Raw genomic sequence first — 20,570 nt, forward strand, 5'->3', positions numbered from 1 at the left:
TTTCATTCTTTCTTTTTTTTCTTCCAACTCTTTTTGCTTCTTCACTATCATCTTGGCTTGTCGCTCTTCATTTTCTTATCTGTCAGTTTCTATGTAGCTATTGGCAACTAGATCAAGTCGCTCAATACTCCCCTCTTTAATCCAACTCGAGCTCCTTCTATCTTTCATTATCTCTTTCTTCCTCTCATTTACCTTTCTCTCCTCTTGCCTATCTCTATAGAGCAGATATCTCAGGTGTACGTACACCTCACATACACCCGCCCTTCTCCGTCCTCCTCCACCTCTTTCCTGTCCTTTGCTGACTCTGCTGCATAGAGAATCAAGATGCCAGAACAACCCGAGAAGAAAGATATCCCTGCAGAAGAGACCTCTTCTTCTGGAGACGATGAGAAGAGAGAAGAGAGACGGAGAAATCTCGAGATTTTGGATGAGATCGAAGAATGGAAAAGACTGAAAGGTCTTGCAACAAAGCCTCGCATCAGAGAAGTTATCGATGGAGAAATTCTCCGTTTACAAATCTTACAGAACGAAGATCAGATTGTCGAAAAGAAGAAATTCAATCTCGAGCAACGCCCCGTTATGATCCAGGTAATTCTCCATTCATTAATTCCTTTTTCGAAAGAAAGAGAAACAGAAAAGAACCGTCTTCTCTTCTTCTTTCGAGATAGTTAGACACATCCATTCTCTCTCTCTCTCTTGGAGGATAGTCGATAGAAGTTCTAGACAAATGGGGGAGTGTCCCTTTCATCTCAGACAAAAATCATTGAGGTGTACATACACCCCGTTCTTCGTCGCTGGCTCTTTCATCAGTTGTTTACTTCCTTTTTCTTCTCTTTTCCTTTCTCCTAGTTTTCTCTTTTTGGAAAGATGTGCCAGTATCAACACTACTTTACTCATACCTCTATTGCAACTCCTCCTCACTAACGGATAAATAAAAGAGTGAAGACAGATGCATGCACGTGTCTCTTTATTCATTTCTATCTCTCTGTGTCTCTGTATGTATATATATCTTTGTCTGCTTGTTGTGGCTATTTCTACATGTCTCAATGTCTACTGGGAAGGGTCTCTCTGTGTGAAACCCTTCAACCCCCTCTCTATAGGAGCGAATACAGATATGTCTATATATATATATATATAGACATACCTGTCTATGTATCTATATATATATGTATACATCTATCTGCATGTATATATATATATGTATATACCTATGTAGATGCGAATGCGGTGTATGCGTGAGTGTATGTGTTGGAGGACATGAATGATTCTTTTCTTTCTTTGTTTGTATTTCTTCTTTTCTTTTCTTTTTCTTCGCCTTTTTTCTCTTTTGTTTGAAGGTCCCTCCATCTCCGGCGCCTGTCAAGATTGCAAGTGGCTCCCCGACAGCCCCGGAGGTATGTCGAAGAGAAAGAAAGATAAAAAGAAAGATTCAAAGAAAGAAAGAAAGAAAAGAAAGGAAAGAGAAAGAAAGAAAGAAGAAAGAAATGAAGAATGAAAAGGGAGAAAAGAGAGAGAGAAAGGATGATTGAAAGGAGAAAAAGAAGAAGAGGAGAAAGTCATGTGTGTTGAGAGATACGTGTGGTTGCCTGTACTATAAGAGTTGGTGAAAGACCTCCCCACCTCTTGTTGAACGAACGACGGGATGGGTCTTCTTCTTTCTCTCCTCTTTCTCTCTTTCGTCATATGAGCTACTGAGTTAAGGAGGAAATAAGAAATCCATCTGCTTCTTCGCCCTGTGTCTCTCTCTTTCTTAATTCTCTCTCTTCCTGCATTGTCCCAATTCACTGTCTACAGGCGGCGATCGCATCATACGTATACAACATATATAGAGAGAGAAAGAGAGAAATGTAGATATGTGTATACATGAGATGGTAGAGATAGGCAGACAAATGTAGAGCTGTACGAGTGAGAGGAGAGATACACATATATATATCTTTATGTAGAAAGGTAGCGAATCTTTTCTTTTCTCTCGTTATTGCTTCTCTTCCTTGTCGTGTTTCGATTCTTTCAAATCCATCAATTCCCTCCTCTCCTAACCTCGAAGCAAACCCTTCTTTTCTTTCTTTCTCTTTTTCTCTCTATGTCTTCCTCCTTCTCGACATCTCGGTTTTCTTTCTCATCTTCTTTATCGTCTTTTTCTTCGTGTCTTCTTCTTTTCTCTCTCTGCGTGTGTGTGTCTTTAGGTGCACTTCCTTCCGATCACTTCTTTTGCATGGGACCAGACAGATACAGCCGTCAAGTAAAGAAGAATAGAGCCCTTCTTCTTTCTCTCTCTCTCTCTCTTTTCTCTTTTCTCTTTTCTTCTCTCACCTTCTGCTTGGGGCTTTTCAGGAATGCACTAGTCGTCATGGTGCTTGTTTTCTTCTTCTTCTTCGTCTTCTCTCTCCTTTCATCTCTGTCTTATCTTTTTGACGACTTCTTTTCTCTGCGATCTGAAGATAGAGATATAGAAAATGCGAGCCACGTAAACACATATGCCGTCGTAGAGAGAGAAAAATGGGTGTGTGACGGGATTCTGGAGGTCTCTGTCTATAAGCCGATCGAAGAGGATTTACGCTGCCAATAGACAAAAAGTCTCCAAGCTCTCTCGTGTTGTCTCGTCGATCGCATTCACATACACCAAACTCCGATATACTACAGTCTTCGTACATAGACACGTACATATTCCTACGCATGCATATACATACGTGTTCGTACATATACACACGTATACATACACATACGTATACATGTATGTTCATACATATTCCTATACAGACGTCCATCTATTCCATCCAGCGGTAAAGACCAGACTTGTCTAGCTACACGCGGTCATATATATGTATACATCTGCATATATATATCTGTATATATGTGCGCATACTCCCGTATCTATCTATCTATCTATACATATATAGATATATATCCGCGTATGTCTACACGTATATGTGCGTGTATAGAAGAGCGCCGGCGTATGGTCGGGTGTTGTTTTAACCTCTGGCGTGTAAGTAGAGAAGAGCAGAAGATTCATGAGAGATCATTAACGATGATTGAAAAGGAGAGATGAAGAAAGCTCTGTCTACACGATGGATCTACCCAGCATCCCTATCAATGTTCTCACCCTTGCTTCTCTTTCATTCTCTCTGTCTCCTATCTATCTATCTTTCTCTCTCTTTCTCTGTGAGATACAGCTGACGTCAGAGATGTAGATTCTTTCTTCTTTTCTTACCTTCTTTTTCTTTCGTTCCTTCCTCTTTCTCTATCTTTTCAGGGTGTATGTGAAACTCCAGAATGTCCAGAAGGTTCCGAAAGAAAACATTTCTGCTACCTTCACAACTCAGAGCCTTGATCTTGAAGTAAGGAGATAAAAAGACTGCTAAAGACAGCTTGTCTTCTAGAGATAGCCTCGAGATAAAAGATGCTATGTCCCAGAAAGACGTTTCTACATCATATAGAGAGATAGAGAGATAGATAAGGAAGTTGTTGGATGATCGTGTATGTACGAGTGTGTGGGTGTATGTACACTTCAACAGAAGGGCTTCTACTATGTACTGAATACAACAAAGAGAGAGAGAGAGAGGCGAGCCACTGGTGTAGGCTGGGGGATGGTCCTTCCTACCAGGGAAATGGGGAATCCTGAGAGATTTCTATCGTCTATGGAACATCTCTTGAAGGCCAGCGCGTCCCTCTCCTTCATCTTTATAGAGACTGATTGATCGAATCTCTACACTATAGTGAAAGAATGTCAAAAAGAAACTCTTTCACATGAAGAATGATACCTACTTTCAACTAGCCCGTGTTTCCCATCTTTGCATGCATTTCTTCTTCTTTAGAGCGTAGTTGAATAAGCCCGACAGTACTACTATGACTTTCTAGTGTCTATCCTCCTCATCATTTAGCAGACGTTTTTCTTCTCTATATTTCCTCTCTCTGTTTCGGTCTTTTCACCACTACAGATTCAAACCCAACTCTGTTTACATCTGCTGTAGATCTTTCTCTCTATTCATCTAAATCTCTGCTTCGATAAGACCAAACGATCTAGGCAGATAGACAGATCCACAGCAGACCTATACGGGTCAGTCTCTCCCTATGCATCATCTTACAACTCGCGCTTCATGTAGTGTGTGTAGAGGAAGAAATCTCCATATGTCTAATATATATGTATATATATCTGTATTTATGTATGTAGAGGAGAAAAGAAAAAACTTCTCCTAACATATGTATAGAAAGAAATCCATACCTATATACATACAGAGAGAGTAGAGACTGAACTTTTTCTCCATCTTATATATATGTATATATATGATCGAGAGAGGTCTTCATACATAAATGTGTGGACATACAGTGGGGGCTCGACTTCTTTCTGTGGTATATCATTGCATATATCAGTATAGAGGAGTTTCCTCCTCCTCTCAGATTTTCTGTCTATCTTCTTCAGCATCATATTTTGTCAGTCATAGGGATTCCAAGGAGAAGAATTCTATGGCGTTGCATCCTCTATGTATTCTTCTCGTTCTCTTTCTCTCTCCTTTCTTTCTCTCTTTTGCTTCTCTTGACACCTCAAGAAAGACGCATCTGCGAATCTTCGTGCCGACCAAGGGGGTAGAAAGCTTCTCAAGAAAGAGAGAAAAAATAGCTCGCTCGAGGCTTCTACAGATCACATAAATCTCCACCGTGAAGAGGCTTACAAAGAAAGAAGAAAGTAAAAGAACCTTGGTGGCTAAAGAGGACAGGAGAGCGCTCCTACTTCCCTCCCTCCTGTCCTATATATATATATATATAGGCATACATGTATACATCCATCCATACGTATGTATAAATATATGTGAAGAGAATCTTTTTATTGGAGAAATGGTTGTGTGTATATACTTACCAGGTGTCTATTTTCATGGAACGGTCTCGTGTGTATTGAGTTTGCACGAAAAAGAAACATCTCTGCGTTGGTCTGTCCTTCGTCTTCTGCTTTGTTTTGATGCTTCGTAGGTGAAGGAGCTTGAAGGGAAGAATTACAAGCTGAGCTTCCGACGCCTTAGCCATCCTATCGACCCGAAAGGTCAGATTCATCTATCTCTTTCTTTCCTTCTCCCTCGTTTCTTTGCTTGTATAGGAAAGCATTAACAGACGGCAGAAGACACACAAAAGAAGAGAGAGATAGACCACGATGTATGTCCACAAATCTTTTGTTCTCTACGGAGCTCTTACGCGTACACTGTGTACACATCCGTATATAGATACATATAGACATGTAGGTACACTTGAACCTGGTGACGCGTGTACACTCTATACGCTTTGTAGGAGTCTTTTAAACAGGCTGTTCTTTTTCCTGCTATGTCTATTAAATGATAGAGTATTTCATTCATTCATGTCGACAACAGAAGCCTTCAATTGTCAGAAGCCCTCTGGCCTGCTGTATCGAAATTTTCTTTCTCTGGGGGGTTTGAGAAAGGGCGAAACGTTCCTCTCTGAAGATGTTTCATAGGAAAGTCAAACACACCACCTATGAAGGCTCTGTCAGTCATGCTCTCAGCCCACCTGTCTCTCTGGTACCTCCTTACCCCCTACCTGTCCACCTCTTCCTCTCTCTCTCTCTTTTTCTTTCTTTTCGCTGTCTCTCTGTCTGTCTTTCCTTTGTCTCTCGGAAGTAGTAAAGTGCAGAAGAAGGTCGGTCACAGCTCCTACTTAAGAAGAGTGAATGCATTGCCATGGGACAGACTGGGTGTATATCGCACACGGTATAGAACAAAAAGTATGTTGTGAAAGAGCATACAGATTTCCTCTCTTTCTATCTTTCTTTCTTGGAGTTCATTCCTTACAAAGACATTTGGGCCTTTGTTTCTTCGGGAGCTTTCTTCTCTATCTTTCTCTCTTGTGTGTTGATTCTTCTTATCTTCTTCTTTCAGGCTCTAGCTATAAGGCTAAGAAGGATATGGTTGTCCTTACTCTACAGAAGGTATAGAGGGATATTCAGAGAAGCGATTCATTCTCTGTCTTACTACTAAGGTTCTTTACACAGCATCTCTATCATGTTTAGAGATGCCGTTGCCTTGCATAGATACGTGTCGATGATATGACACATGACGAACAAAGATAAGTGCCTTCGTGCAGAGACAGATAGCAAGAGGATAAGAGAGTCATAGCTCCAAGCGAGCTCAATACTAGGAGAGCTTCTCTCGCAGGACCTGTGTGTATGTGCCCAGTTTGAAAGAACATCTTCACACTGCTTGGACTCCAGATAGATAGCTACGATAGATAGCTACAGATGTAGATAGATGTAGGAGAAGATGTGGCTTGTGAGGGTAGAGAGGTTTTGATAGATATGTGTATGTGTCGGTGACGGGAGTTGTTGCTAGCGGGATTTCTCGACCTCTCTGCATGCGCATGCAAAGTGGTAGGAGGTTGCATGTGCGCCTATGATTGTATAGAGAATTTTGGAAGGATGTGTCTTTTTGTCTGTCTCGTGAGACAGGCTGGGAGGTCATGGTGGTATGAGTTGCCCTTCAAGGAGAACAAGTTCGCTTCAACTCCGAAGATGGATAGCTCTGGAGACCCCGGTGCATCGATCATGTCTCTCATGAAAAATCTCTATGAAGAGGTCTGTCTTGGGTGTGATACAACAGGAGAGAGACGAGAAAGAAAGAAAGAAAGAGTTTGTAGTAGGGGTGGATGAGAGTTTAGGTCATCGAAGAAACGTGAAGAAAGATCAGAAAAGAGGAACAGGCAGAATAAGCTGAATCCAGTAAATGTCTGGAGTAGACAGGATGGTGTGTGTCTAGTTATCCTGTGTAAGGGGTCTACTACAAGCGACGTTTGTGTGTGGAGTAGACACCATGCTGTGTGTGGCTAGTCATCGAATGCATGAGGTAGGATAGCACGGAGATGAGAAGGGATGGGACTGTCTGTCTAATTCTCAGGAGAGAAAGTAGGAGATTCCAAGCAGCCTAGGAATTTCACTATCTACTTAGGGGGGATTCTAAGAAAGACAGGTGTACGCTGACATCTAGTCTTTCTCTACGTATCTTCCATATAAACATGTACATCCATAGTATATATATGAAGGAAGGATATGATAAGACAAGCAAACACAAACGTGTACATATCTATATCAATCGAAAGGTCTTTGTAGAGAGAGGGGTGTATGTATTCCCTGGAGTGTGTTTTCTTCATCTCTTTTTCTGGTGTGTCTTGAAGGGTTTCTTAAAGAGCCGAGATCGGCAAATCTTCTCCGCGATAATACCTCTGCATGTACATCATCCTATCTTTCTAAAGCTACGTCCTCCTATCGTTCTTCATGGAGGGATTTCTTCTCCAATTTTTGTCTATTATAAGAAAGTGTCTATACAGTAGTCCTTGGGTTTCCGTGTAATAGTAGAGTCACATGTTGATCTTTCTCGAGGAATGACTGGGTAAATGACGTCTTTCAACTTTCACGCTTGGGTTAGGCTTGACTTGACGAGATCGATGAGTAAGGTGTATTTTTCTCTCAAGAAAGGCCAAGAAGCTCGGGCCTTTTGACTTGACAGAATCTTTCCTGTAGTTTTCCTACTAGGCTCTTCTATAGCTGGATGAAGACAACTGAGAGAGTTGCATGAGAGGTTGTATCTTTCCTTCTATTTCCTGCATGTGTGGACTGCATGCAGGGAGATGATGAGATGAAAAGGACAATCGCGAAATCTTGGGTAGGTTTCAGAAGGGCGTTTTCGGTTTTCATAACTGGCGTGTATATACAGGTGGAGAAGAGAGTTACTTGAAGAGGTTCCTTTCTTCTTGTGTGGTGCGATTTCTCGTGGGAAATGATCTGTTGGGTTTCCGAGAGTTTCATTCCTGTTCTGCTAAGAGAGAGATAGGAGCAATTTGAAGAGGGTTCATGGCTTCGTACTTGTATGGGAGAGATAGCTGGCGACTCGTTAACAGAAACCCCAAGTGTAAATGGATAGGGTAAGAGGGAAGTATGGTGAATGAAGTGTATTTATTGTCGATAGATCAGACGGGTCTTTTAGATTATAAAAGGGAAAAAGGAAGTTAAATGGAAGAGTCTTCCTGAGATAAAGGGAAGAGAAAGTCTCCTAGATGTCTTCATGCAAGGTGTCAGTACAGTCACCCACCCAGTCCATAGAGATCCTAGCAAGAGAGAATCTACTTTTTTAAGGTTATCTGACAGATCTTCATGTCGTATCTGTAAGGTACGTCTTTCATCGTATAGACTGATAATAGGAGATGGATTCTTTACAGCTTCTTCAGTAAGAAAGTTCCTCGTTCACCCTAGGTAAGGTTTGAGAGATTCTCTCTCGCGAGTCAGGGAAGACTCCGTTGTCCGGGGAAGGAAAGTCTTCTTTCTCTCCGTGAATTCTCGCAGTGTAGATCCAACTAGCCAGGCAGGCCCCGTAGCGGAGAGCCGGCTTTGCCGGCTTTTCTAATAAGAAAAGCCGGCTCTCCGCCATGGTACCTCTGTCTTTGTGAAAGAACCTGACGGCCGCATCAGCGTTCGGTTGATCGTTGTGCGTGATGTTCTTGCTGAGTGTGTTTCTTTCTTTGTTCTTTTCAGACCGAGTCCCAGCAGAAAAAGCTCGCCGGGGAAAGTCCTTTTGATGATATGGCTTTCTGATTCACCTGACGCTCTTCTACTCCTAGCGTGTGTGTGTAACGGAAGGAGAAGAAGGAAATAGAAAGCAATTCTCAAAGATCCTGATCTTTCTTTCAGTTCCTCTTCTACTGCCAGCCAAAGCACAGTACTTCTGTCAGGAATCTTCTCTATGATAGGCCATTGTTGGCAGTACCAAAAGAAGTGGAAAGAAAGATCAACATTCTCAAGAAAAGACGGTCGAAAGAAGAGCTAGTTACAGTTGCGTTATCTGTGCGGATGTACCTGTGACTTCAGTTTGAAGATTGTGTAGTGGGTCCTGTTTACTTGGGTCAAGAGACGCACTCTGAGATTTTCGGTGGTCAGGGTGTGAATGCACCATCGCTTTCTGTCAGCTTTCTAGAATATCTTGTATTGACGTTCTGTCTCTTGTTTCAGTCAGTTCAATAGAGAATCAGTTTCACGGCTGGAGGGTGTAAAGGAGGGTGTCTTCATGGAGCCGGGACTACTATCTGGGGATAGAACTTGAAGTGCTGAATGCAAATGAGGGTCTCTGTTTTCTCGGAAATGCGTGTCAGTTGGCCTGACAGGTTCATCATCCAGTAGTTGGTCTTCTTGCTGCGTAGATTGTGAAGTTGTCGTATCATAGTATGGAGAACCCCGCTGCAAGGCCGAAACGTGTCATAAGATCCTTCGGTGAGAGGGCAACAGAACAAGCCGTCCAATTCATTCACAATGTCGGGTGTCTGGCTATCTTTCTGTCGTCCGTTAGTTTGAATGCATCGCTGATTTACTGCTATTGGCGGTAGATCAAAGCGTGATGGACTATCTATCGCTAACGCATGCATCAAATTCCGGGGCCACCGGAGTGCTAGAAGTAGTAATATAGGACCTCACGTGACTTAGAAGAAACAGGATCTTTTGGCGCGCTAGGGGAAGCCCCACCGAAAGACCTTGTTTTTCTCTGAGCCCACGCGCACTTACGGAGCTTTTGACAGTAAGATTATCGCTGGACTGTTGCACAACGGAAACCGCGGTTGAAAGGGTCTAAAGTGCTGGACTGATCCGCTTCAAAACCCGAGCAACGGACAGCGGGATGTGAATGCAAAACTCGCCGTTTCTCTAGACTCGTCTTCGTGGTGCTCTAGCCCTACGGCGTGGTGTTCCTCTCTGCCCTGACTCCTTTGAGCCTCCTAGGATAAGACACGTTACGTCGTGGGACGTGCGACGGCATCTCTCGCGTCCGGCCGGATGTGAGGGCGGCAACAGCAGCAGTCCCATTGTTCGCGTTTGCCACTGAGGGACTTGGAGAACCTATGAGGTATGCCCTAGATTACTGTGGCCGAAGCGAGCAAAATTGGGTGAAGTAAGGAAAAGAGTTGTTACGCTTCTCGTTGGAACGAGAGTGCGTCTACCCTGGTCACTACCCAGCAAGAAAGGAAGAACAACTACGTTTCCTGGGGTCATGAAGAAGCATGGATCTGACGCGCAGAATTCACTTCAGAACATTCAGCAGGCGGTTACTAGGGTACTTAATCCCGCAGCTGCAAGCAGAGCAAAACCGGCTGATTTCCTAGGGGCGACCGGCGGAGGCGGACACGCACAGGAGTGTGGCCGGTCACTGATCCTTCTTCAAAATCCAGCCACACTTTTTTCCTTCTTGAGACACCGGTACAAGATTTCGTCTCGCAATTCGTGGGTGTCACGGAAGACCACTATTCTGTCCGTGTCTGGGCTGGCTACGCACGCAGAGGTTTCCAGAACAGTTTTCGATTTTCAGCCCCCTCGACTGGGGGGCCCCCCGCCTTGCTGTGCTACCGGAACTTTTAGGGAAGTGACTTGCTCGTCTGCGTCGGGAGATCGCACCTGCTGCACCGTTGGCGCTGACTTTCTACCTGCTACCGCACAGCACGACATTGAGCTCTTGGGGGCAAACGGGTCCACCTTAGTCGCCACCTGCTCGTTTCGAGGGCCTGGGTAGCTTTTCTCGTGGAAGCAATCAAAAGAGGAGGTCTGCCCTAGCTTCTGAACATGGTTCTCGACTCCGCATTTGTTGAAAAATGTCGACAGGCCTTCCAGGCCCTTGATACTGGCCATCAGGGTGCCCTGGATCGTGTCGAAATGCGTGATTTACTCGAAAGTAAGGGCCAGAAAGTGCGAATTGTGGCGGATCTCCTCTATTACTGCCACAACGCATAGTACGAGTTTTCTGAAAACTAGCCATCTGCATGCATTCAGGATTCCACGCCTTGAAAGTGCATACGACGAGACCACAGAGTGTTCGTGAAGGCGCTTCGCGTCCCTTGCAGAACGGTAGCCCCTCAGGACGCGGGACCATGTCCTTCATCATTGCTTGCAGTTGCACTTGTCGTGCAGCCATCCTAGGAAAGCCGCCGAGTGACGACATTTTCTTTCGATTGATGGCGGAGATTGAAGAAGACTGCGCGGGGCAGATCGGTGAGAAAACACGAAGTGCCCAGAGACCAGCGATTCCTGCAGCGCAACCCCTTGGTGCCGACGGCGGCTGCAAAGGCTCCTATACGAGGGATGGAGTAGCAATATGGGAGTGTACAATTACCGTATCGGTGGCAACCGCAGGGCTTGGGACCGTCGTTTTCGTAGATGTGCAACTGTATGGTTAACCGTGTGAACGGCATCAAAGTGGGCTGGGTGCTCAAGCTGTTGAGCCCACCTGTCAGAGCCTGGCGCTACATGCCAAGGTGTTTGCTCGATATCCGGACTAAGGGAGGAGGATCCAGTGCTTCAGTCAAGAGACCTCCTCAGCAATCGTGGAAGTGTCGTTGGAGATCGCCACTGGTACTGTCGCATTCGAATTGCGTCTTTTTTTTCCGAACGTACCACTGCCCTCAGCTCAGCTGAAAACCCAGAAGCTTCGATTCTGGCCACGTCCTTTTTTCAGACTTCGCAGAATTCATTCGAGCTTTTGAAAAACAACATAGCGGATCCAATCAAGCAGACGACGAGCAGGATACAAGTAAGTGAGACAGAACGTGTTGTCCCAGCTGGACGCCTGCTTGGAAAAAACTCTGCCAGGAGTACACAGAGACCCACCACGTAGCTTGGAACCGGATGTAGTGGGCGTGAGCTTTCTGTAAGTCCTGCTTCAGTTTGAAGAGGAGGTCGGGAGAGCACAACACTTGATTTTTGTTTGAGTAACACAGGTGAGATCCGTAGTGCCGAAATAACGGAGGAGCACGGTTAGAGGTGTGTCTCTTCTCCGTTGCAGTTGACGCGTGGATTGCCTTAGGAGGTGCCCGCGATAAATCCGGCGAGCTCGACACAAGTGAGTGAAAACGATACCAGATCGGGAAAAGCGAACTCCTAAGACACACGCGTTTTCTGTGCGGAGTCTTGGGCGTACTCCATACTTACTTCCGTCCGCTCTGGGAGGTCGAGGCGCGGCATTAGACCATCTGCGACTCTTATGTGCGTTACTGTACTTTTCCAGCCTAGCTCTTGAGGAGACTCTGTTTGGGATTTACGGGTACCCGGCCTTCCGCGAGGCAGAGGAGACTGGAGCATGGTCTTACGCAACGTCCGTCACACACTTTGCTGCGCTGTGTAATGCGGCTGTGTCACGACTACAGACAAACTTATCAAGATTGTGAAAGAAGACTTTCAGATGACGATTGACATCGGAGTAAGCAGACGTTCGCCGGAAAGGTCGGCCGCGAAGTGACACTCGCCGGACTTCAATGAGCCAGGTTGTTGCACAGTGTTGGAGTGAAGTGCTTGTTCGTTTGATCACGCACGCTGCCACCCGCTTTTCTCGGTGTGTGTCTGCGCGTAGCAACTGCTTGACCAGCTCGACATCAACAAAGATGGGAAAATCGATTTTAAGGTACGACAGAAAGAAAAGATATTCCTGGGGTCTTGTTTGGTTCGGCCGCGGCAGAGCGAGCACACGCTGTTATGTCCCACTCTTGCCGGGGCATCGCTTCTTCCTCGTGTCCCCTTCTCAGGAGTTCGCGGAGCTTTTCAGCTGAAGAGCAGCATCGATTTCGTCGACGTTACTGTCGATTGGTGGAGGTGGAGTAGTGATCAACAGCCGGGTTACGCTGTTCTGTCACTTCGCGAGCCATGGCTGTCAATCGACCTCCATTGTTTGCGGCTTCGCGCAGTAACGAAGTGTCTCCGCCGGACTTTTTACCAAATGGGCGCCTCTGGCAGCGCCGGTCTTCCCGCAGATGGAACAGAGGCGGTCCTTGTCCGGTCCAGACTTGTAATGCAGTGGGAATGGTGCAACAAAGGTTGAGCGCGGACTTCCTAGTCGGGCTGCGAAACCGTATCGGGCTTCAAGTGGTCACCGACCCTGCAGCGGTATAGGCGAATCGCGTAGTGTTTACACACACCACAGAAATTTCATGCTAGTTCCACGTCCTGCACGTAGTGCTGCCCGCGGGCTCGCCAAAGCAGCCCTTCACGCAGATAGGGCTTCGGTTTCCGCCGAACATCCCGCCACATGAATCTCGGGCCCTACCATCGCTGAGTCCTCCTCTGGCTCCAGCATAAACAACAGACAGCTACCCTAAGGCTCTGCATGTGCAAATTACCGTGTGGCTGGCTGCCAGCACGACAGGAGTGGTGCCAGTGTACGTCACTCTTTTTCCTGTGCACACTCCTTGCGCGCTAGTAGCGGCATTCGTGCTGATACTATTCCCACGTCCCAGAGAAAGAACAGGTAGAAGTACCGGATTCCACACGCGTGCTCTCACGGCTCAATGACGACCTGACCCGCTCCCATCACGGCCTCGAGCAGACGGCTAGCAAGCAAGGTGACTCATTCGGATATGCACTCGAGCTGTGCATACGCCGCCCCATTACTATGACTCCGACACACCGGATTCTACTTTAGATGCCTCCCTCGCTCTGCATACGTAGTGTGTCAGTCCAGGGAAGTAGACAGCGGATGCTGTCCTTCGGGGTAACGGTAACGACACGCTGCACACATGTGTAACACACTCCTGACAACTATAAGAAGCTCCAGATAACACAGCTGAGAGCAAGAGGGTTTTCGCAATAGAAATCCTTGCTTCAACAGCCGTCCCTCCCGAAGGCCAGCCACTGTAACACGCGACCGCTGGATCATCAACGAACAGGTCGTGCGAGTACCCCCCGGCCCAACACTGCATCCGCTCAACAACTGCGTACCGTTTTTAAGCTCCCGGGACCACTCTAGAAGTTCCAGATCGAATTTCTCTATGTACTCCAGCTTCCACAACACATGAAAGTTGACTGTGAGGTCGCACGTCCTTATTTAGTCGTGAATTTCCACCCCTCCTCCCCCGCGCCCCTCCCAGTCACTACAAGCTAGCAGTGCATGCTAATAACTCAGGCTACAGTCGCGTCATCGTCGATCCCCTTCTCTGGCAAAACAGGCAACGACAGTGCGGAAGTTCTTCATTCACATAGAATAATGGTCAAACGAGTGGTTCAAACGCCGAAGCAATAGAATCTTTATTAGCGGCATGCTGTTAGGTATTCCTTCTCTTTCTTTCATGACGTAGCCATCTTGGTTGCGTCACTCAGCGTGGTCTCGCAGCCCGACTTGGAGTTGCTGGATGAACAGACAGGCGACATTTGTAGTAAAGAAAAAACATGTCAAAGGTGCTCTCGTTTCTTCTCTAGTAGAAGCTTTTTAAATGTGCTAGGCTTGGTGTCTCCTACCATCCTTTCGCGTCGTCTATAAGGGTATCTCCCCTGGTAAAAAAGGTCCATTGGCGTGTTTTGTTGGGCAAGACAAAAGAAGAAGACTCTTTCCCTACAACTGTCATCCTTTGACATCCTCTTGTCCGCTTTTTATGATTCGTTTTTTCGCCCGTCCCTTTTCTACGAAGTGCAATGCGATTTCTTCTTTAGGCGCCATGAAAAGACGGTAGGCGGCTGTCTCTATCTATCTAGACTGCTTTGTCACTAAACACCTTGACGCTACACTCGTCCTATCTACCTATCAGTACTGCCGCGAGTCTCGAACCAAAAGCAAGGCTTGTCGATTCCTATCTTCTTCAATGCATATGTGTGTACGAGAACACACACCGTACACTTGCTGGTAACGTCCTTTCCATTCAAACTCCCCCCCTTCGCCCATGGGTGCTTCTTTCGTCGTTCATTTCCTTCCATCAGATTCTTTTCTCACGTGAAATAGAGTGCTAGACATTGCTGGAAGAGACATCATACCTTCCACCCTCACTCCCCTCTCCCCCTCTCTTCACTTCTACATTTCTCATGCACCTATTCACAGTGTAGAGTCTAGAAAGAGCCTTCATCGAACCTTATAACTCCTGTGGCGTCCAAGGGGGCAATCGCATCTTCCAGCTATATCTGTATAGAGGTCTAGGCGTCTGTACACACACACATACAGCTAGGCATTCATATAAATGGCCATTCCTATAGATATAGGTAGATCTCACTTGTAGAGACTCCTCGCCTTGTTGGTGTATCTGTATTCGTCTTCGCATCTATTCGCAAGTCGATCTCTCTACCACGCCAACGTGTATACATATATATTGGTAGATAGATATCTACATGGATGTATGTCTAGTAAGTAAGTGTTGTCGCCCGGTGTTGTACATCTCTTTTGCATGCGTCCATATCTATACATGTGTCTCTCTTCTTTCTTCTTTCTCTCTTGTGTATGTACAGCATTTGTTACTTTGGGGGAAGCTTTGATCCTCCTACTTACGGTCACATGTTTAGCGCAGCGTCTGTACTTGCCAGTGGCTCTGTAGATGAACTTTGGTTCAGCCCCTGTGGAGGTGACCCGCCTTCTTCTTCTTCTTCATCTTGCTTAAGTCAGAAGAGCGAATTTGAGAAGCAAGAAGCTTCAGGCTCTTCTTCTTCCTGTCATGGTCAGCCTTCTCATGAATCTCTCCCGCCAGGAGATTCGTCGTCGCATCTCCATATAAAGGAAGCCCGACCTCTCACTAATGACACTGAAGAGAAGCACGAAAGCTCCAACCCATCTCTCAATGGAGAGAGAGAAAGAGATACATTAGCTCTCTCTTCCTCTCTCTCTTCATCTTGTTCTCCTCCTCCTACCAATAAGAAGATACGTCTCACGGAGAAGGAAGGAAACATACCTAAAGAAGATGTTCATGGAGATGCGAAATCTCGACCCTCTCTCAATGAAGGAAATAAACTCGAGTCAGATGCCATCAAGAAAAAGCAGAAAGAAGATACCATGGAAGCGACGAATCTTTCTTCTTCCTCCTCCAAAGGACTTTGCTTACAACGGAATGGCACATATAAAGTCAGGCCTGATAAGACTCTCTCTACACCTGCAAGACTTCGCCTTGAAATGTTGAAGCTTGCTGTCTCTCATTTCTTCGGAGAAGCTGTGGAAGTGATCGATGATAAAGAAGAGAGAGAGGAAAAGAAGAAGAAGACGAGGGATGATGGAGATTGCAAAAGGAAGCATGATGGTTCTGCGTTGCACTGGGAGAAACCCAAGATACATGTAAGTCAAGTAGCTCTCCTCTGTGTATCTTATCTTCTTCTTGTTTCATCTAGATCATGTCTCAAAGAAAGAAAGAAAGCGAAGGAGTGAAGAGGAAAGATTGATATAGAAGATTATGAATGAATGAGAGGAAGAAGATCGAGTCTTCTTCTTTCGTAGATGGAGTGAAAGGAAGACGGGAAGAAGAAAAAAAACTTTCTATTAAAGAGGAAGGAGAGCTTTCAAGATGACTGGAATGGTGGGCTGTGCATTAAGAGTTCTGAAGAGACGAGCTTTTCCACCGTGGTGTGTCACTCTTTCTTTCTTTCCTTCTTTCTCTTTCACTGTCTCTTCCTTTCTTCGTCTGTAGAAGTTCTTGCGGTAAAAGTTCATTAGGGACGTCGATCTGAGAGATGCAGAAAGTGCAGGGAGAAAAGCATGAAAGGATAGAAAGATTTCTTTCTCTTCATTACTACTAGAGATGGGACAAGTACTGGATCTATAGGCATTCGAAGAAGAAGCAAAGAGATAAAGAAAGGAAGGCTGGCTAATTTTGTCTGTTGTGTTTCTCTCGCAATGGCCTTTCTCGCGCGGTAAATAATACACCCTCATACATACATGCATACATCTCTCTTCATTCCTTCCTTCCTACCTGCATACACCTTCATACGTCTCTTCTGTGTCCATCCAATCGCTTGCGCATACATCTTCCTTTATCGGTCTACCCACCTAACACATCAACTACTTCACATGTGCTTGTATCTAGTCACGCCATCCATTCTTTCTTGCATAGTTAACCTCCATCCGCACTAAGAGAAAACAGCTTCCGTAGAAATCTTGCCTGAGCAGCGTGTACAGGGAGAATGATGTGCATGTCTAGACAGCTAGTTAGGTGTCTAGACGTCGTGGTGTGACGGCTTGTATGCAGAGCGATGGTATTGAAGTTGTCTTTGTCTTTCTCGATTTGAAGAGGAGTTGATTTGGACATGCATGTGAAGGTATGCAAAAAGTGAAGAGAATAGCTAGTGGACTGAAATGGTTCTTTTCGCTTTTCTTTGTCTTGGCACTTCATCATGGTTGGGGTGTATATACAGATCATTGCATGGGAGGCATGTACACCTGGTTATACTCCGACATATAAAGTCTTACAGCGTCTAGAAGAAGAAAATCCTGACGCCGAATTCTCTCTTCTTGTTGGGGAAGATATTCTACCTGATCTACACAAATGGTAAGGTAGCTTCTTCTCCCTATTCATCGATTTGTCTCTCTTATTCTCTCTGTCTCGTCTCTCTTTCTCTTTCTCACTCGTGATCTTTCTCCTTCTGATAGACTTTGTAGATCTTTTTCCCCCGACCATGAAGATAGAAGATAGTGAAGAGATGACTGAAGGAAATCTCCCAGTCAAGAGGTGCCAGGCATGTCTTTTCTTCTTCTTCTTCTATCCTCCATCATAATGACGAGGGAGGACTTCTTAGTACGTGGAGAAGATTCTTTCTTCCTTTTTTCCGCTTCTTGTCCTCTCTCTAAAGACCTCTCAACATGCGAGAGGCGGTATCTTAGCAGAGATCTTCACGTCCCTCGGGATCTTCTCTTTCCTTTCTTCTTTAGTCGTCTATCCATTCCTCTCTCACACTCTCATATATTTTCCTTTCAGATCTAATGTCTTCTCCCCGCAAGCTTCCTATTGATCTTAGTCCGGGCTCCTCTTCTTTCTTTCTTTCTTTCTTCATCGCTGCAGGATAATCTACATGCATAGTTGGTACAGGAACACGAATAATTGCCTCTTAGTTTCTTGCTTTCTTTTCCCCTTCTTTCTTTGTCATTCTTTTCTGAACTCTTTCTTTCTGATCTTTGGCATGCGTGTTTCTCTTAGGTGTTATGCTTCTCTCTTAATAGAGAAGTATCGTTTTCTTGTTCTCCCTCGAAGTGCTGCAGCCCATCACATCCCTCAACTCTTAACGAACCTGCATATACACCTGGATCACCACCCGAAGCCACTGTTGAATGGCGCGACGACCTCCTCTCCACTTGCAAAAGAGTGTGTGAAGAATGCGTCGATAGACATTTCGTCTTCTTCATCTTCGTCTCCTTCGAAGAAAGAAGAAGAAAGAGAGATCTCTACAACGATGACGGCGACCCCCCTCAATGTCGAAAAAGAGAAAATTTCCAAGTTAGCAAAGATAGCGGAAGAGACAGAGAAAGAACTCTCAAGGAAGATACAGGAGGCTATCAAGACCGTTAAAAGACTCGAATACATCGATGAGCTCTGCATGCACAAGGGAAGAGCTTACTTTCCTTGGCCGGCATCTTCAAGTTACGTTCGAAGGGTTCTCAAACAAAGAACGTCAGATCCCTCCTCGGTAAGCCAACACTTTTTTCTTCCTCTTTGTCGGACAGGAAGACATCTGACTGAATTCTCTCTCCTTGCAAGATGAGGCATCGTCTCATCATCTTTCTTTCATCTCGCATCTGTAGATAGATAGATAGATAAATAGATAAATAGATCAGGGATAGAAAGATAGATAGATGAATAGATAGATGAGTTGAGATAAAGAGATCGATAGATCCACATAGTCTCTCGTATCTGGAGTAGATGTATATCCTTCAGCGGATAGACTTCTCTCCTCACTTTTCTCTCCAAGAACTAGCTCGCAGCAGTTAGCATTCCTCTGTATACTCCTTATTTATATATATCCACATATATGTATAGATAGACATCTACAGATAGATAGCTTAACATGTAGCTGGCTAGGGACGTAAGGGGGAGATTTGCCTAAAGATTTGCGTGGGGCATTGCACTTCGGAAGTTTCTTCGAGAGGACGTGAGCCTTCACTCGCCTTCGACGACGACTCCGCTCCCAGCTCGCACATCTGGAAAAGCATATACATATATACATATTCATACCTATAGTTGTATATCTGTATCTATATATATATCTAGATGTAGATGGCTGTAGGAAGGCTTTTCTTTTCCCTGATGTCTGCCGGTGGGCCCACTCCCTCACCCACCTGTTGTGTGAGAGTGAAGGTATGGAAGTCTCTTTTCTTCAGGCGAAATCCCATCTAATAGATGAAGAGACTGAGCATACATCAAAGATAGATCGATTCAGGAAAGAGTGGAGATCGATAGATTAAAGATAGATAGCTAGATTAAAGAAAGAGAGATAGATTAAAGATAGAAAGATAGATCAAAGATAGATAGATAGATAGATAGAGGAGGACATTTCAGAGCCCCTGTCATCGTGACGGGTTGGTGGAGATATGGATTGTGGTCTTCATCTCCTTGCATATACCTTCTTAGGTTGTCGCACGACGCATTACAGATATAGCTGCTGCTCCCCTTCAAACTGGCGAACTTTCTCCAAGCATGTATTCACTTTCTTTCTTTCTCTTGACTCTCTTGCTTTCTTTTTCTTACAGATGGCTGCATGCACTGCCCTTGTCTCTCCTTCAGTTCTTGCCTTCATCCAACGACAAGGACTTTATACAGTCCCCTCGTGAGAAAACGTTCTTTTTAACGCACATGTCCTCTTCCTCTTCATCTCTCTCGTGCTCCCGGTCTTCTTGATCGAAAGACATTTTGATACGCTACACGCAGCTGGAATGTTAAGAGGATGTATGTATCTATGCATGAATCTGTATGTGTGTATGAATATGTAGGTTTATGTGCATGTATGAATATGTATGTATGTACATGTATGTGTATGATTATGCATGTCTCTGTGTATGTGTATGTGCATTTCAGCCTGTAGGTGTATGTATGTATATATGCTTCTATAGAAGGATTTGTCCTCTTTTATTTGCTTGTCTTTCTCTCTCTCCTTTTATGCTTTTTTCTTCTTCGTCTTTTGACTTCTTCTGATAAGTCTTTTTTCTTCGGTTTTCTTTCTCGACTTCTCCATAGATGATCGATAGAAAGCAAGAAATCCTGCTTCTTTGCCTCTCTTTCTCGCGCCTTCTCTTTTCTTAAGGAGAAAGAGGAGTCGCAGGAGAGAGGACAAGGGGCGCGCCAGTCAGTTAGCTAGCTAGCCGTGTGTAGAGTGGCCCAAGTTTTTTCTGTATGGATTGACGGTCTGTCATGATGTAGTAGTAGGGTAAGAAGGACATGATGGAGATGACCGAAGTTGTGGATAGGTGGACAAATAGATTAAAGATAGATCAACGATAGAACGATAGACATTGCTTGACTTCCTTCAGTATTCAGAAGATAATGAAAAAGGAGAAGTTCGACGGTCGGTGGGGTTCCCTTGGTAATGGAGCAAGGATAGAACCCCTTTATTGCATGCATCTATCGATGCACTTCGTATCGATCGATTGTGCTCAGGCTTCGATTGTCGTCTTCCTCCCTCGTCATCCCATCCATATACGGCTTTTCCGTTGTGTCTTTTTTTGTTCCATAGATAAGTGTCAGTGCACTTTTTATGATCGAGAGTCGTCCCCCTCAGTGGAGAGGCGTCAGATTACCGACCGCCTCTCTTTGTGAACAGCCTCACCAACATGCACGCGGCTGGTCTGTACATTATAAATAGTTGGATCAACTATTCATACTTGAAAAAG

General features: G+C 45.0%; 3 protein-coding genes across 3 annotated transcripts in view; all 3 read left to right on the top strand.

Annotated features, from left to right (window-relative positions):
* CSUI_001239 (calcyclin-binding protein) overlaps positions 1 to 8,646 on the top strand; it is an 8,834-nt gene extending 188 nt beyond the window's left edge. Inside the window, exons 1-9 of the mRNA XM_068061445.1 lie at positions 1 to 588; positions 1,338 to 1,394; positions 2,184 to 2,239; positions 3,251 to 3,335; positions 4,963 to 5,032; positions 5,880 to 5,929; positions 6,446 to 6,571; positions 7,617 to 7,655; positions 8,522 to 8,646. The exon at positions 1 to 588 is cut by the window's left edge and continues 188 nt beyond it. Of these exons, the coding sequence (XP_067926578.1) occupies positions 325 to 588; positions 1,338 to 1,394; positions 2,184 to 2,239; positions 3,251 to 3,335; positions 4,963 to 5,032; positions 5,880 to 5,929; positions 6,446 to 6,571; positions 7,617 to 7,655; positions 8,522 to 8,581 (807 nt within the window). The 5' untranslated portion in view covers positions 1 to 324 and the 3' untranslated portion in view covers positions 8,582 to 8,646. The remainder of the gene's footprint in view (positions 589 to 1,337; positions 1,395 to 2,183; positions 2,240 to 3,250; positions 3,336 to 4,962; positions 5,033 to 5,879; positions 5,930 to 6,445; positions 6,572 to 7,616; positions 7,656 to 8,521) is intronic.
* Positions 8,647 to 10,588: 1,942 nt separating this feature from the next.
* CSUI_001240 (ef hand domain-containing protein) lies at positions 10,589 to 12,446 on the top strand (the record flags this gene model as incomplete). The annotated part of the gene is made up of 6 exons (XM_068061446.1): positions 10,589 to 10,697; positions 10,934 to 11,014; positions 11,478 to 11,552; positions 11,805 to 11,861; positions 12,166 to 12,218; positions 12,369 to 12,446. Coding segments are annotated over 6 exons (453 nt in total), but the record flags the coding sequence as incomplete, so codon positions are not given.
* A 1,355-nt stretch (positions 12,447 to 13,801) lies between these two features.
* Positions 13,802 to 20,500, top strand: CSUI_001241 (nicotinate-nucleotide adenylyltransferase). The gene is made up of 5 exons (XM_068061447.1): positions 13,802 to 14,453; positions 15,221 to 16,034; positions 17,108 to 17,241; positions 17,887 to 18,373; positions 19,434 to 20,500. Exons 1-5 carry the CDS (start codon positions 14,380 to 14,382, stop codon positions 19,512 to 19,514), a joined length of 1,590 nt encoding a protein of 529 aa, XP_067926580.1. The 5' UTR covers positions 13,802 to 14,379; the 3' UTR covers positions 19,515 to 20,500.
* Positions 20,501 to 20,570: the final 70 nt, after the last annotated feature.

This window comes from Cystoisospora suis (assembly GCF_002600585.1).
Source record: "Cystoisospora suis strain Wien I chromosome Unknown contig_490, whole genome shotgun sequence".
Taxonomy (NCBI): Eukaryota; Apicomplexa; class Conoidasida; order Eucoccidiorida; family Sarcocystidae; genus Cystoisospora; species Cystoisospora suis.